Source organism: Exophiala viscosa (genome assembly GCF_022695815.1).
Source record: "Exophiala viscosa unplaced genomic scaffold EDD37scaffold_12, whole genome shotgun sequence".
Classification (NCBI taxonomy): Eukaryota; Fungi; Ascomycota; class Eurotiomycetes; order Chaetothyriales; family Herpotrichiellaceae; genus Exophiala; species Exophiala viscosa.
In genome coordinates, this window is record NW_026944364.1 from 83,188 (window position 1) to 99,161 (window position 15,974).

The 15,974-nt window shown below is 52.6% G+C and overlaps 4 protein-coding genes across 4 annotated transcripts; 2 read left to right on the plus strand and 2 right to left on the minus strand.

Moving 5' to 3' along the window:
- Window positions 1–1,904: 1,904 nt before the first annotated feature.
- Window positions 1,905–5,631, minus strand: EDD37DRAFT_640217 (mitochondrial exoribonuclease Cyt-4). The gene has a single exon (XM_062817222.1). It carries the CDS (start codon window positions 5,502–5,504, stop codon window positions 2,259–2,261), a length of 3,246 nt encoding a protein of 1,081 aa, XP_062666362.1. The 5' UTR covers window positions 5,505–5,631; the 3' UTR covers window positions 1,905–2,258.
- Window positions 5,632–5,776: 145 nt separating this feature from the next.
- EDD37DRAFT_152600 (SBDS protein C-terminal domain-containing protein) lies at window positions 5,777–7,203 on the plus strand. The gene has a single exon (XM_062809675.1). The coding sequence runs from the start codon at window positions 5,881–5,883 to the stop codon at window positions 6,997–6,999; it is 1,119 nt and encodes a 372-aa protein (XP_062666363.1). The 5' UTR covers window positions 5,777–5,880; the 3' UTR covers window positions 7,000–7,203.
- Window positions 7,204–7,981: 778 nt separating this feature from the next.
- EDD37DRAFT_653545 (uncharacterized protein) lies at window positions 7,982–8,741 on the minus strand (the record flags this gene model as incomplete). The annotated part of the gene is made up of 2 exons (XM_062818588.1): window positions 7,982–8,235; window positions 8,291–8,741. The coding sequence occupies 2 exons, from the start codon at window positions 8,739–8,741 to the stop codon at window positions 7,982–7,984; spliced, it is 705 nt and encodes a 234-aa protein (XP_062666364.1).
- Window positions 8,742–12,835: 4,094 nt separating this feature from the next.
- On the plus strand, window positions 12,836–15,953 carry EDD37DRAFT_152890 (uncharacterized protein). Its single transcript, XM_062809676.1, has 3 exons — window positions 12,836–13,494; window positions 13,711–13,736; window positions 13,952–15,953. Exons 1-3 carry the CDS (start codon window positions 13,017–13,019, stop codon window positions 15,674–15,676), a joined length of 2,229 nt encoding a protein of 742 aa, XP_062666365.1. The 5' UTR covers window positions 12,836–13,016; the 3' UTR covers window positions 15,677–15,953.
- The last annotated feature ends 21 nt before the right edge of the window (window positions 15,954–15,974 follow it).

Sequence of the window (15,974 nt, forward strand, 5' to 3'; positions counted from 1 at the left end):
CCACGAGTGTTCATCGTGTCAATCCCCGAGGTTTATGGCCTCATGAGACCAAAGTAAGGCAGGTGCAGGTAAATCATTGCAGATGGATGAGTTTCAGTGGTTGCTCTGGGGTCGATCGTTCCAAATACCTAACTTAGAGACTGGAGCTGGGCTGCCAGAAGGGTCTCGACTGGAAATGAGGTCGATGCTGCAAGGCGGGGTTCGACAAGGATTGAGCGTTTGTGCGTGACAGGCCGGAAACCATTTTCGAAGCAACGATAGACGAGATCGCAGTCAGATCTTGCCCTGCGGCCTCTGCAAGTGCCACCTGTGCCAGCAAAGCGGACTGTGGTTAAGATCGTAGACTGACTAACACAGCGCCCAAGCCACTTTAGGTCGAAGGATCAAGTCGTCTCCCCAGCCTCGACCAGTCATCTTGGGTTCACAAGAGAACCCAGGCATGCTGGGAGGGATTGCGGGGACCTGAAAAATGCGACTATATGCGCCAACTCAGGGCTCTCCGACACTGACAGGACGCCGGCCTTGGGTCTTGCAGATGTCAAATGATAGTGACATGATGGACCAGCGCAATCAAATCCTTGTTCTGGCTCTTCTTGCAGAATCTGCCCCTTGTGCCTTTCACCGCTGATGAGGAGACCCTGCACAATGGGGGGGCTTATTGAACAACCTTAAGAGGATCGAGAAGGAAGGCACGTCCCTAATCGTTCCCTTAACCTAAGCAGGCCACCCTTCACGCCTAATTGAGGATAGAGATTCGCTTAGCTAGCGGCGCCCAGGCGGAAACGGCTGGCGTTTGCTGGGCCTTCCGGCAGGTTTAAGATGCCTGGTTTGTTGGTCGACTGGCGCTGATCAGGTCAGGTGTGAGTCCCCGGAGATATCACCGCACCAGTAATCACAACAGGTCGTAGTGATATGACAACATCTGCGCACGATGGAGGAAATGGGCCTCCCAGAGTCTGCCTCAAGCTGAAACAAAACCATGCACAGTACTAGTGGTGGTAGCTGTCACCGATCTCGACCCATATGCACTGAGGACTCGTCATTATTAGCAGGCAAACTTTTTCATGCACACAATGGTTTCGAATTCGCTCGCCCACTCCGGCATGCCCGGGCTGGATGCCAGGGGTCTCTCTCCCCCGGTGGAAAGGAATGACTTGGCGTCCCAGAGGTGTGGTCGGGTGTACGTACAACAAATAGGACAACCCTTGCTTGTCTCACGGAAAACCAGGCTAGCATCGCACATAGGGATCGGCCCCCAACATGCATCACAATAGTCACAGATGGTTGTGCCAATCCAGCAACAATGTGCGCGTTCATAACAGGGACTGGTATTGTACAAGTAGCTTTCAACGGACCGGCTCTGGTTTGTATTTTGTAGGTTTGTGGCGTCAAGTTAAGGACAGTTAGAGGCACACCGCATAGTGCACGGACTTGTTTGCATCGTAGGCTTTGACCTCGCGACGGAGACTCGGAATGGGCCGTCCAACGCCCGCACTTGCTGTGTAGATCTCAGGGAAGACATCAGTTCAGGCCCACGCAATCCATTTTCCTGTTCGTATGATAGACTTCTGGACCAAAATGACATGTACAGCGTTTCATAAACAGTCTCCTCTGCTATGAGGTCTTCTCGCATCACTATGCATTGCGAAACCCCCTAGATGACTGTCAGAAACGTCATTGTCCAAGGCCACATACGGATGTACGGCAAATGTTTGCGCTGAGAGGAGGAGCCCAAACTTCTGTCAAGCAATGCATATTTGTCACGGGAAGCAGATCCCCCCGACTAGCGCCTTAGCTGGCTGAAGCAAGTCATCCACCCAAGGACGAGTGTTGACGAGGCAGGTTTAAGCCTGGTTGACGTACCTCTATACAGTAGTATGTCTCGATTGCAGGAGTAGATCCAGGTGCCGGTAGAGCCTTCCGAATATCCCTGTTCTTGTTCCTGTACGACCTGAGAAGGCTGAGATTGGACTTCCGTTCTGGGCGCTTAGGTGGGTGGTGAAGAAGTCGACAGGGTCTACTTGATACACGGAGATGCAATCTCCCTGGCTGGGAAAAGCTATAGTAAATACGCTGACTATGGGTATTGGCGATTTCTCGGCCTATAATTGTTGACTGCCTTGCCGCAGACACCATGGATTTGACGTTGAGGTGATGCGAACTGGACAAGTCTACTTGTCGTCTGTCGCTTCAAACGCCGAGATCAGGCGGGTTCCACTTGTTCAAGTATCCCAGTAAGGACAGTACAGGTTCAATCGTCATGACGATGCGTTTCCTTGCGTACCAGAATAGCCGATAACACGAATAGGATCTGTGAAGTTAGGTGTAAGGCTCGCAGGCCCGACTGCTTTGCAAAAGACAACTTTCTGAGCCAGGTCGACCAGTTCAAGCCTGACAGGCAAATATGAAGCGTGGGTCGCGCTTTTCTCCCAGCCTTCTGCAGTCTCCAACACCCTGGCCGGCGCATCAAACGGCAGAAGGCGCCCGAGTAGGCCAGTGTCGCCATCGCGTATAACCCTATCACTTCGCCTCTGAATCCTTAGATCCCAAGTCTCCGGTAGCTGTGCCTCGTTGAAGTGAAAAGCACGGAAGAGCGCACGCAGGAGCCAAGTTTGCCTGTCGACCGCTCCAATTTCGAGCACGGCTCGTCGTTGCACTTCCTCTTGCTGCACGATGTACTTGTCCACCGTCTCTTTCGTAAAAGCCAGCTCAATACTGTCCGCACGCTCTCCAGGCGCGACAAGATGTTGCGCTTCGGCTCGCAAGTAAGCGTCGGCTTGCCAGTGTGCAAGCAGATCTGTGCATCGTCGAAGTGGACTTGTGAACCGCACATATGCCGTACTATCCAAGTATATGTGCGGTATTGGTTCAGATAAGCTCAGCTGAAGGGGGAATTGCTTGATTTCGTTCTGGGACATCCTATTGAGCACGGATAAAGGATAACCGGGCTGAGGTATCGCACCCGTAAAGCAGACAGGAATACCTCGAGCGGCGAACCACTTTCCCGCGGACTCGCCCGCCAGAACCATGGTCAAACCCGTCAGGCCTTCGAATTCCTCGCGCTCTGAAATCCTGAATGTCTTTTCGTGACGTAGACTGGAGTATTTGATGGCTGGATCGCCCAGGGAATGGTAACTCCGAAACAATCGATCAGGAGCATCATCTTGCTGCACATGGTCAACGCGAACAGAGGCAGGGTATATGGTGAGTGGAAAGGTGGCATGCTCAGTTATCTCTCTGCGTCGTGCTCGGCTGCGAGCCAATAAAAGCTTGTGAAGTTTTTGAAGTGTTTGCTGATGCTTCCGAGCTGTCTCAAGTTGTGCTTCTGGTACTGGCTCTTCGAAAGGCAAGGTCGTGCCAGCCTTCTGACCGAGATAGAGATAAGCGCTTTCTGGCTGAGATCGCCCCAGCACGGCTTCCGCCGCGGCAGGTTGGAGGCGAATAACATTATGAATCGTCGTTGGTCGAAGCTTAATGTCCCTGACCTCGCCATCTTCTGTCAGCAAAGTACTGACCGTGAGTGATGGTGCGCCTGCGCGGAGGCTCATAGCCTTTCCGAAACCTTCTGGCACCATTGGAAAATAAGAAGGGATGTAGAGGGTCGCGCCCAGGTGGTTCGCCCTTTTCGAAAAAATGTGTTCGGGGCCTATGAAGGCGGAAGGATGCGCAACATGAACATGTATCCAATACGTTCCAGGTTTGTCGTTGTTGGCTTCGAGGGAGTAAGCATCATCCCTGATCCGCGTCGATTCGCCATCTACACAGAAGATGGGCATGTCTCCAAGGTCATGTCGTAGAGAGGCCATTGAGTCTTCGAGCAGTTCGTGGTGAGGGTTCTTCGTAAGTCCAAGCTCATCACATGCTCTGTCGGACTCGGCGCAGATGTCGTCGAGTTCAGGAGCGGCCCTGCTTCCAGGGATTTGGTAGCCGATGTTGTGATAGACTGGATTTGCCCACGGAGCAAGGACCCCCATCTCTTGTAGAAGGAGGCTGCCAATTTTGCGTTCGAGTCGTAACTTGGGATATGCACCGATAGCTCGTAAGATAAGAGAACCGATCGAATGGTTGCGATTCTTCAGTGCAGGCCAGGGTTCACGAACGTAACAGTCCCAGAGGAATTCGAGGATTATCTTGTCCTGCTCAGAGAAGTCTACTCCGGTTTCTTTCGTGGCGATCTTGCCATTTGACATGGACTGAATCGAGCTAGGTCCAAGAATGCCCGTTGTCGTGGGAGAACGCAAAGCCCGACTTTTGAGTATCAGACGTCTGGCTTTGTCGACAAAAGCGCTTAACGGATTCCGTTCAAGGTCATGCGAGACATTCTTCCCAAGTGCAGCCTCAGCAGCAGATTCTTGATACTGTCGCGCCCACCCACAAACTGTCTCGTTGCCCCTTACTAACCTCCGAGGCAAAAACGTGAAAGCCTCGGCGTCTTTTAGGCGACAGGCGGGCTGTATGGTGTCCGGCCGCTTGTTCAGCGCGAGAAACACCGAGACTTGGGCGGCATAGGGAAGTTGATCTCGGCCAAGACCAAACAGGGTTCGGAAGATATCGTCGTAAGAGACGTAGACATACTTGTCGTCATGTGCAATCTGTTCGTAGATGGTGTCCAAGATTGGAAGGTTGTCTCGACGGAAGCCATTCACATCGTCGCGAAGCTTTTCAAGCCTTTGCTTCACATCAGCCGCGGCGGCATGAGGCACATCATCAGCGAAATGCCTGAGTACTTTGAGAGCATGGCCATCCTTTGTTTTTTCCAGTTGCTTCACCGGAAGATGCTTTTTGATGGACTCAACCTCCGCAGCAGATGCGAAATTTCGGAAGACTGGACACACTGCTACGTCGACCCTGTCCTCCACAATCCACCGTCCATCCTCGAGAAATATTTGATACTGAAACCCCACCATGGCTAAAAAGACACCAAACTGCGGGCGACCTTTAACCATGCGGGAACGGAAATAAAACAGATCGCCTGGGTTTACAAAATTCGCAAAGTCCCCCCAAGTACCTTCCTCGGACTCATCAAGTTCCCCTCCTGATTCAGGCTCATCATATGGTGTCTCTTCGATGAATAGGGATTGTGGTAATGTAGATAGCCTCGCCGAAGTGTTGTATTGTGCTTCAGCATTTTCAGCCTGGTTTCTCTGATTTTGCAGGCTCCATGCTCGAAGGTGATCACGAATAACAGAGTTCTGTGTGGATTTCTGTTTGGAGGTCGGACCCAGGACGTCAGGTATAGAGTTGTGCCGTGGATCGGAAGTGGCAGGACTCTGAGATGTTTGTGCTTGACTTCGCGATATGCCCGTACTACTCAGAGGTCTTGCGCTGTACGATGGTCTGCGTCGTCCCCTAGCGACATTGCCACTGATTGTGCCAGTGGCATCGTCAGTCTTTCGTTGCAGAAGAGTTGGGAATTGACGCCGCAGGTGGCGATGGCATGCTGGGCAGACGTATGGCGTTTTGTGGACGCTCAAGGTGCGTATATGAGTTCCGGATGCCCACATATCCTGGAGCGGCCTCGTCTGTGTATGGTGATATGTGGAAACAGCAGGGGCGCTGAGGTGATGTGGACAGTTGATGTCTGGTGAACATCGCGTCCTGCGTCTGTCTGCGGCGCCGCGATCCAAAAACTTCTCCGCACCAAAAAGTCGGGCCACGAGGGCCAAACCCATTTCTCCAAAAGGAGTTAGTCAGCATTTGACCACTGAATTGCCTTCCACGTAAGTACCAGTCATCTTCCTCAGGCTGCGTCACGGTCGGTGAGTCAAGAAGGTCTCGTCCGTCAAATGCTATATCTCGGGACAGACGTATCAACTCTCCTGAATCGATGTTCAAGCAGTCGTTTGACCAGAGCTACACCAGCATTCTGTTACGATCATCATGCCTATGATCCAGCAGCCCGCAAACCAAATCAAACTGACCAACGTTTCTCTCGTGCGGTACAAGAAGGGCAAGAAACGATTTGAACTTGCATGCTACAAGAACAAACTACTAGAGTACCGGTCAGGAACGGAAACCGACCTCGACAATGTCCTGCAAATCCCTACCATTTTTCTCAACGCCACGAAAGGCGAGACCGCACCCAATTCCGAGCTGGTAAAAGCCTGGCCGCCTACTTCGCAGACCTCGGAGCCGTCGCACGGGGGGAAGTCAGGCGGCAAAGGCGGCAAGAAGGGAAAGGGCAAGTCGGCAGATGAAGGGGACCCCGAAAAGTCATGGAAGGACGCAATCATTGAAGAGATCTTGAAGAAGGGAGAGATCCAAGTCAACGCCAACGAACGGAAGGAACTTCTGGACAGAATGGAAAAAGAGATTGTGGAAGAAGTCGCTCAGAGACTCGTTGACCCTCAGACGAAAAGAGTATACACAACAGGCATGATCAAGAAAGGTCTGGACGTCCTGACCAAACAAGGCGGTCATGCGCCACCACAAGACTCGCTCGGGCACAAATTAGGCAAATTGAATTTGGGCGAAGGAGTTAGGAAAGGTGCCGCAGCGCCCAAAGGATCCAGCGAGACGAGCGGCCAAGCAACACCGATGACCGACGACGACAACGACTCCTCAGGGACCACGAAAGCAAAGAAGAGTGACATGCCAATGTGGACGGGAGTGGTGACGACCAAGTCAGTCAAGCAGCAAGCACTGGAGGCCATTCGGGCTCTCATCGCCTGGCAACCCATTCCTGTCATGCGAGCCAGGATGAGGCTACGAATCACGTGCCCGACAAGTATCGCAAAACAGGCTACCAAGTCGAAAGCTGCCAGCACAGAAGACGGTACTGAAGGCGACCAGAGCAAGAGCACAGGCACTATCAAAGACAGGATATTGTCGTACGTTGAGCAGATCGAGAGCCAGGAGGTTCTCGGTGACGACTGGGAAGTAATCGGATTCGTCGAACCAGGTGCCTTCAAGGCACTGGGAGAATTATGTTCCGCCGAAACCAAAGGCAAAGGAAGACTGGAGGTTCTGGATATGGCAGTTACGCATACCGACGATTGAGCTTGTTGGCTTTGCGTCCAGCCGTCTGCCGGTGGCGCCGGTGATCAGTCCGCGGAATCGCACTTGTGAATTCCCAGAAAAAGGACCTACCGCAAAGCGTCGAAAGTGGCCGAGTTACTTTCTACCATGGAAGAGGGAATCCGGCTCGAAGCAAGAGAGAGTGCAACCCGTGCCCATCATTGCGGTGGTGCATGCTGGACATGCAGTGAGGCAGTCGCATCAAGACCTCGGGTGCCGTGTCTCACAAAAGGTTGGCATCACCTCCTAGCAATAGTCAGTGGCTGAACCATGGCCTTTTGCAGAAGGAGTACTGTTCACGACGTTTGGCCGACAAGAAAAGAGCAATCACCGTCAGGCCCGTGCTCGAGACGATGGAACCCTGCGCCCTATACGCTTATGCAAGCGTCTCATGCTTCTTGCTCCGGACGAGCGTTTGAGCGAGCGTTTCTCCGAGCAGTGGGGAACGAAGCGAGGACATGGGGACGAGATGACTCTAGGTACAAGGCTGAAAGGTGTGATAGATCAAGAACCAGCAACGCCATAGGGCGGAGAAGATAGTAAACAGGTAACGTGTAGAGAAAAAGCTGTGGTTGATTCAGCCCACCACTGAGGGATAGCATATGCCATCTACGCTGCCAGTGTATCCGTATATCATAAGTCTTGTTCCAGTCCAAGCCGTTGCTGCCGGTAGCCCATCCAGCCAGCATTGTAGTTTTTCTCTAAACCCGTATCAGGATCTATACCCTGCCGATCCTCCACTCAGACGTCCCGTCCGGGGATCACAAAAACTCCAGTCCCCGAATGCTAAAGAATGCTTCATCACAAAATAATGGTTCCCCTCACAGAAATGTCTTGATAGTCGTTGCCCTCATCCCCCCTGATCCAACACACTTGTCAGGTCATGGGTTGATAGTTTTTCGAATCTTTGGTTATACAGATGGCGAAGTCTTGTTTAAACGGTATAAGTATAAAGTGTCTTTCTTCAAGCGATAGCTGCGCGCCGCCGCGACGGCATCTGATATTCGTCTTCTTCGGCAAAGATTTTGGGTTTTAATGAAGCGCGAGTCATGGCTTGTTCGAGTTCCTCGACGGTGAATGGCGTGTCGTGGACGGTCATTTGCTTTGACAGCATGATGTCGGGAATCTCCATGCCGATGCCGCTGTCGTGCTGAACAAGTTTCATGTTGAGCTCGGCAGGGGCGGATGCCACGGCGGTGGTGTGGTCGGATATCGATGCTAGAAAGGTATATATTAGCGACAGGAAATGCAAGATAGGGTGGAAGAAGCATACTGCTTGCAGTCTCGATATCTAGAGCTGTGCTGGCGGAAATGCTCGCGCTGCCTGAGCTGCTGATGCTGCTGTCCGTATGGGCTTCAGTCCTCAAGTTCGATCGGTGAATGTCGAACGAGGGTCGTCTGCTGGGGGCTCGGCTGGCGATCCGGCTAGCTGCTCGGCTCTGAGCGTTTGTGCCTCTAGGTGAGAATGTGCCGGATAAGGCTGCGGAACTGCGTTTTTTGGCAGTTGAGAAGGCGTCGGCGAGGGAGAAGGCGGCAAGGCTGGCTGCGTGCTCCGGGTCGATTTTGCCTTTGTATTTGGATTTGGGAATCTCATTGGGTTTATAGTATTCGATGTCGGTGCGGTCGGTGTAGTATTTTTCACCCGTAGGCGAGCACTCTGGGAAGCTGCTCTTTTTCGTCGAGGAGGAGGAGAACGTCTTCCGTAATTTGATTCGTAGACCCATCTTGCTGAGGCTTTTGAAGTGTTATCGGATAGTGGTTGAATTGAGCGCGGATGTCGTCCGGCGATGTTCGATATACAGCATAGGAGACCTGAAGTGGCTTATCTTCGAGGTCGTCCGTGCGTATGGGTGTCGGTGGTTGTTTGCTTCGTTGTTTGTCGTATGGCAATGGTCGTGTCACATAGGTTTGATACAGAGAAGAAGACAGGGAGGGTTTCACGGAAGGATATCCATCCTAAATCAGCGCAGATATGGGGAACGGGTGGCCACCGGCATATCAGTTCGGTTGGCAACCACAGACTGGAGAGTGACGAAGCAGTGGACAGAGGGTGCTCTGGGTCTGGATACAAAGACAGTGGGGGCCCGGGGGACAGTGGACAAACCTGGCGTCGAAGTCTGGGATAAGACGGTCGTTGTGTGAGTGCAACACAAGATATGCGTGATTGTGTATCCACTTCCAAACATCGTCTTTATCGCAAGTGTTCAGAAGTTGTAACATGCAGGATCCATAGGAGGCAAAGAGATGAACTTGACAGGCCAGAAGCAGCTGAGAATAAGCCTGGAGGTATCCGGCGATTCCGCCCTTGTGCCTCCCATAGGCTGCCCAGCCCCTTCTAGGCCTGTGCTCCGAGCGGCGGAGTATGACGGGAAACCCAATTGGGCAACCAGCCAACTTTCTGGTGGGCTCTTGATCCTCCTATGCTACCTCACTATTCCTTTTATTTCTTTCTCCTTTCAATTTCTCCGTTCTCCAGTGTTGTCCACATATGTAACTTACCGTCATAAATTGGGGTTACGGAGATACCAGGGACGCCTGCATCAAGCAATATATGAGGCATGCAAGACTCAACAAATGGTCAAAAGAGATGTACCTGCTTGTCAGGGCACATGCGATCTGCACCTCGTGTTAAGTCAAAAGGAACGTGAGTGTCACCTTCTAGAAAACGTTCGGCCAGGGGTCTCGCCCCCGATATCGACCGTGACTGGCTGCTTGTGTGGCAGCTTGCATGTTCCTTGCATTGGGGGCGGCCTGGCCGTCCAAAAGTCAAGCGTGGCATGTTGACCTGTAAGATCACCCTGGCCTCAGCGTGCGTCCTACAAAATCGGGTGATCTCGCAGATGCCCGACCGAGCTGCATTGATCCGTAGATAGGCTAAATAAAAGACCCGTGGAGCACCGTGTTCTTCTGATAAGCGACCCGTGCCCATGTGTACACCAGGTGTTTTCACCTCCTTTACCTTCTTAAACTCGGAAAGCACATGCTAGTCCAGTACTCAGAGATAAGGAAAACGTTGTCGATACCCATCCTTGCCATACAGCGGTCTTATCCTGCTCTAGACAGCCGTTGGTAGCGTGACTAGTAATGAAAGTCTCGATGAGGCAACAGAGGTACGAGTACCAGGTACTTCCGGTGGCAGTGCGTGGCAAAGCAATCCACCAGTCTCGCCACGAGACAATTTGCTTCGGCATTGACTCGGCCCAGCTCTTGGTCACGTGTATAGCAGAATCACATGACGTTGCTGTCACGTGAGTTATGGTGAGCAGATGTCGTCATCATATCACGATCTTCCAAGTTCCAAGGTTGCCAGTGAATCTTCAGTCCGGTCTTTTGCGAGGCTAAATACACAGTAATAGTGTTAAAGAACGCGTGGCAGAGAGTTCGTTCAAACCTCGTTATGTTAGTCCTTGCGGAGTAGGTTGCGTTGCTTTTGGGGCATGGTTTTCTCCAGAAGGCTGAAAAAGCGGGCAATGATGTGCAGCTTGCCAGGTTTTAGCGAACATGTTTGTGGGTTGGCGCTATGAAGCTGACCATACATATCAAGGAGACTCTCTTATGGTAACATTTGGGCTTGGACGATGACTTCATCAGTATTACTTAAAAGCTGGAGAACTGACCAGCGGTCAAATCTCAGCAGAAGTCAACAATGAATCTTTGCACAACTTCAATGCTTTACCCCACCACAAAAGAAAGGCTTCACTTTTCCCAGTGGCTGAAATCTGTGTATTGGGCGAATTGGGCATCATGATCTCCCCGCCTTATGTGGCTTTTTACCCGCAAGATTGACGTACCATGCACCGAGGTCTGTGACCGTACTCCGTAGCTTTGCCTTGATTCAAGGTCATTTGGCGTTTGATGTAGGACGTGCAACCAAAATTTATGACGCAACGTCGAACACAATGGTGCAAGCATCCTGAGCTTCACCGTGTCCTCATCTCGAATTGTGTTTTTGAAAGGGAGTCTCTTTCATATGCGACATTCTTCTTCTTACCGACTCGCGTCTCTAATTCCTCCAGTTTGAAGTAGGCAGGAACGAGTATGGACAAGATCAAATCTCTACTGTGAGTAATGATGAAAGTCTAAAGTGATCCACGAGAAGCACTAACCAACTTGCATGGAAATAGTAACAAGGAAGCGGCTGAAGAACCTAACAAGACCAATACATCTGCCAGACTGACTGGCCAAGGTTCACACTTTCACAAGGACGATCAGAGTGAACCTACTTCGTCTGGCTATCTTCAAGGTATGTTCATTTGAGCCCAACTGCAATTGTCTCATCACTCTTTGCATCACACTCATACCTCTCAGGCACAGACGCGAGGCAACCCACTGGACCTACCTCTGACGAAGAACTTGGTACTGTTGCTATTAGCGAGACATCCACCTACCGCAAGCACCATCTACCGAAGGGGGATACTGTAGGCAGCGTCATCGACCCAAGCTCAACCGATCCTACCACGTACAGGATGCCCGAGCACACATATCAAGCAAACACTGGAGTGCCGGCCGGATCAGCAGAGACGGCTGCCACCTTGGCTTTCAAAGACTTGGACCCAATTGGTATGGACTAGCACATCTTGATGAGGTTGATGCAACTTACTGACCTGTATTAGCTTCGCAAATTCCAGGCGCATTTCCCAAAGATGATTCTATGACCGCCAAATCCACGCGCGGAGATTCGTCTGCAGCTGCTGGAAGTGGTGGATATGGGACTTCAAGAGAACCGTTCGGCACAAGTGGCACACAAGATGATACTGCTGGAGCCGGCTATGGAACATCCAGAGAGCCATTCAGCACCACTGGCACACAAGATGGAACTGCTGGATATGAAACATCAGGGGAGCCGTTCGGCACAAGTGGCGGCGAAACTTCCACCACTGAGGGTACTGGATACGACACATCCAGAGAGCAATACGGCACCACTGGCACACAAGTTGATACTGCTGGCTATGAAACAACAAAGGAGCCATTCGGCACAACTGGCAGCGAAACTGCTACTTCTAGAGATGCTGGGTATGGTTCGTCCAGAGAGCCATACGGCATAACTGGCGGCGAAACTGCTACCTCCAGAGGTGCTGGGTATGGATCGTCAAGAGAACCATTCAGTGCTTCTGGCACACAAGATGCAGCTGTCGGAAATTCTGGAAGTGGAACATCAGGAAAGCCATTCCGCTTTTATGATGCTCTAACCGTTGGAGACTCGGACGTGACAAACACTTCTTCTACTGGTGATCGATCAGTCGACTCCACCACTGCAACCGATGAGACAAGCAAGTCAGGAACTTTCGGCAAAATTTTAGGAGCTGTAGGACTTGGTAGTGCAGCTGGCGGCGCCGGTGCTGCAACTTCGAGAGCAGGTGAAAGAAATCAGCCGGATGTTGTGTCAGACACTCAATCTCAGCCGACAACCACTACTGGCGTTGACTCTTACACTGCCCCTACACAATCAGGACCATCAGCCTATTCCGGCCAATCAACCTCCTCTGCAGGTCGCGACTCCTACGGCGGTCCTACTCAATCAAGGGGCTCGTCTTCTCACTACCGCAAAGAAAGCATCCCTACCACCGCGTATCCTGCAGGCATCAACTCTCCTTCGCCTATCAACCCTCCTATCGGTGGCACGAGTGAGGCTGTAGATGACTCGGATCGTCACCACCACACCAGCCGCGATGCTGGTTTAGCTGCCGCTGGCGTTGGTGCAGGTGCTTTTGGCGCACATGAGTACGAGAGAAATCGACCACAACATGACGATTTCACAACTCAGTCTACTCCAACATCAACCGGGGAAATGACTTCCACAGCTGGTTCTTACGCGCCTGCCACAACTAGCTCCGGTCTGGGACGTGATACCTCCAATACCGGCGAATCTGATTTCACAGCTCCATATGACACAGCCGGGCCTGGTCCCGAGCGAGACACCGGCTATGGTAGGACTGCTGGTGCTGCTGACCTAGGTGCCGGTGCTGCTACAGGTGCATACGGACTGGAACACAACAGAAATGAAGGAGACGCGGGTGAGCTACGTGGTCAAGATCAGTACACAACCACTCAAGCCGAGTCTCAGCCGCAAGCTACTACTGGACAGATGCCTTTCCGTGACAATACACGTAGCGCAGCCACACCTGGCTCAAGTAGCGGGTTCGATCCTGCGCAGTCAGGACAAGACGATCGTCATCTCGGACGTGACGCCGCTCTTGCTGGGGCTGCAGGTACTGGCGCCGCAGCCTACGGCGTGCATGAGTATGAAAAGAAGGACCGTGCCGAGCCTACCACCCAATCACTTTTTGCGAATTTACACGGTTCCGGCCGTGACCTTTCGGAAAGCCAGCCAACTACTCAGGGCAACCAGTACGGTTCTGGCCGCGACGCATATGGAAGCCAGCCTACTACTCAAGGCAATCAGTACGGCTCTGGCCGCGACGCTTACGGAAGCGAGCATACTACTCGAGGCAACCAGTATGGTTCTGGCCGCAACGCATATGGGAGCGAGCCTACTACCCAGCGAGGACAGGATGATCGCCATTATGGACGCGACGCTGCTGTAGCCGGAGCCGCAGGTACTGGAGCCGCGGGTGCATACGAATATGAGAGACATCGTCCAGAGCAGACCACAGGTAGTGGCCGTGACGTTTTTGGCACCGAGCCCACCACCCAATCCACTCAAGGCAACCAGTACGGTTCCGGCCGTGACACTTATGGAAGCGAGTCTACCACCCAAAGAGGACAAGACGATCGCCATTATGGACGCGACGCTGCTGTAGCCGGAGCTGCAGGGACCGGCGCCTTGGGTGCGTACGAATATGAAAAGCATCAGCCGGAACAAACCACTTCTTATGGCCGTGACATTCCTGGAAGTGATCCAACCACCCAATCATCTCGAGGAAATCAGTACAGTACTGGCCGCGACGCCTATGGAAATGAGCCTGTTAGTCAGCGAGGACAAGACGATCGTCATTATGGTCGCGACGCTGCTGTAGCTGGAGCCGCAGGTACAGGCGCGTACGAATATGAGAAGCACCGTCCTGAACAGACAACTGCTTATGGCCGTGACGTTGGTACGAGCGAGCCTGCTTCTCAACGAGGGCAAGATGACCGCCATCTTGGCCGCGACACTGCTGTAGCAGGAGCCACAGGTACAGGCGCGTACGAATACGAAAAGCATCGTCCCGAACAGACAACTGCTTATGGCCGTGACGTTGGTACGAGCGATCCTGCTTCTCAACGAGGGCAAGATGACCGCCATCTTGGCCGCGACACTGCTGTAGCAGGAGCCACAGGTACGGGCGCGTACGAATATGAGAAGCATCGTCCTGAGCAGACCACTGGCTCTGGCCGCGAAGAGCCTACTACCTCCACCAGGGATACCAGAACCGCTGCTCCGGCCTCTGAGAAAGCCACAAGTCGCCAGCAAGCAACTGAGCCCGAGAAGGAGCAGAGACACACTGGTCGGGATGCTGCACTTGCCGGTGCTGCTGGTGCAGGTGCAGGTGCACTTGGAGAGCATGACTACAGCAAACAGGAGGCTGAGAAGGCCGAAGCTCAGAGACAAAAGGACCTGGCTGAGCAAGAGGCCGCACGTCAGAAACAGTACGAGAAAGACCAGAAGGCCGCTGAGAAGCAGGCACACAAGGAGGAAAAACAGCATGCCAAACTTGAAAAGAAAATCGAGAAAGAGCACAAGAAGGATGAGAAGCAGCACCACAAGGAGCTTGAGAAGGAGGAAAAGCACCATCAAAAGGAGGTTGCTGCTGCGGAGAGCGAACAGCACAAGCGACATGAGAAAGAGGCTGCCGGTGCCGCTGCCGTTGGAACTGGTGCCGCCGCTTATGGTGTCCATGAGCACAATAAGAAGCAGGATGCTTCACAGCTCTCGAGGGACGAGCATGGCTTCCGCGAGCCGGCAACTGCTGGTGCTGTTGGAACTGGTGCTTATCCCAGTGGTGAACATGGACGTGGTGTAACATCCGAAGACTCGGATCGCAACCGCTTGCACAAGGATCCACCACAGCAGAAGAAGCAGGGTATTCTTTCACGCATTTTCAAGCGACGCAAGAACAAGGATACTGGAGAGGATGAGGATTACAGCACAGACGAGGAAGACACCACACATCATCATCGCGGTGCTGAAGCAGCTGCCGTGGGTGCGGGCGCGGGCGGTGCTGGTCTTGCTGCTGCAGATGCTGATCGTCATCACGAGCGCAATGCAGCTGGAGATACCACGGCATCTGCAGGTCAAAGCACAGGCCAAACTTCCTATGAAGCACAGAGTGGTGGTCTGCAGAAACCCTCGTACAACCCTTTCTCCAAACAGGACCCTAGCGCAATGAGCGCGCAGTACACATCCAACCGTACAGCCGACACGAACCTTGGAGCAGGAGTCGGTACAAACCAGTATGACGGTGGCTACGAGACCCGACAAGGTGAGACAGCGACCGGTACCCAAGGCTACCGCGATGCGAACGAGGGACGATTAGGTGTCGATCAAGGTACGACTGGATATGGGTCTTCGACTGGCGCCGGTGTTGCTGGTACCGGAGCTACAGCAGGATCCGGCCAACAACAAGGAGGTTTTGTCCACAAGATTACCGAGGAGTTGAAACCCCTGCCAGAGGAGCATCACTATCCAGGCAATCAACACTCGCATAATGCGCGCGAGTAGATCAACTGCGTCACAGCCGATGTTCCACTTGTCGCTCATCTTGCTATGTGCCTACCGAGCTCAATGCCTTCAGTCCATACTCCTCTCTTTTCGATCACATGATACCAATGTTCTTCATCGGCTTGCTGGGATGGTTTCACGTGGTTTGCTGTATGTTCATACGACGCTGGATCGTGGTGAATACTTCGTTGATCCCGCTTACCGGCCATAGCTAGGTAGCTAAGTACTAATATAAAACCTGGTCTGAATTTCACCAATTCTACTGATATGGTTCCTTAACGTTACCAAATAAGCCTGC

Excerpts from the sequence above, each read along its gene's own strand:
- EDD37DRAFT_640217 (XM_062817222.1), bottom strand. The coding sequence starts at position 5,504 with ATGTGGGCATCCGGAACTCATATACGCACCTTGAGCGTCCACAAAACG.
- EDD37DRAFT_152600 (XM_062809675.1), top strand. The coding sequence starts at position 5,881 with ATGCCTATGATCCAGCAGCCCGCAAACCAAATCAAACTGACCAACGTT.
- EDD37DRAFT_152890 (XM_062809676.1), top strand. The coding sequence starts at position 13,017 with ATGAAGGAGACGCGGGTGAGCTACGTGGTCAAGATCAGTACACAACCA. Across the intron at positions 13,495-13,710 it reads TATGGTTCTGGCCGCAACGC|TTATGGAAGCGAGTCTACCA; the intron begins ATATGGGAGCGA and ends CGGCCGTGACAC. Across the intron at positions 13,737-13,951 it reads AAGCGAGTCTACCACCCAAA|CGAGGACAAGACGATCGTCA; the intron begins GAGGACAAGACG and ends CCTGTTAGTCAG.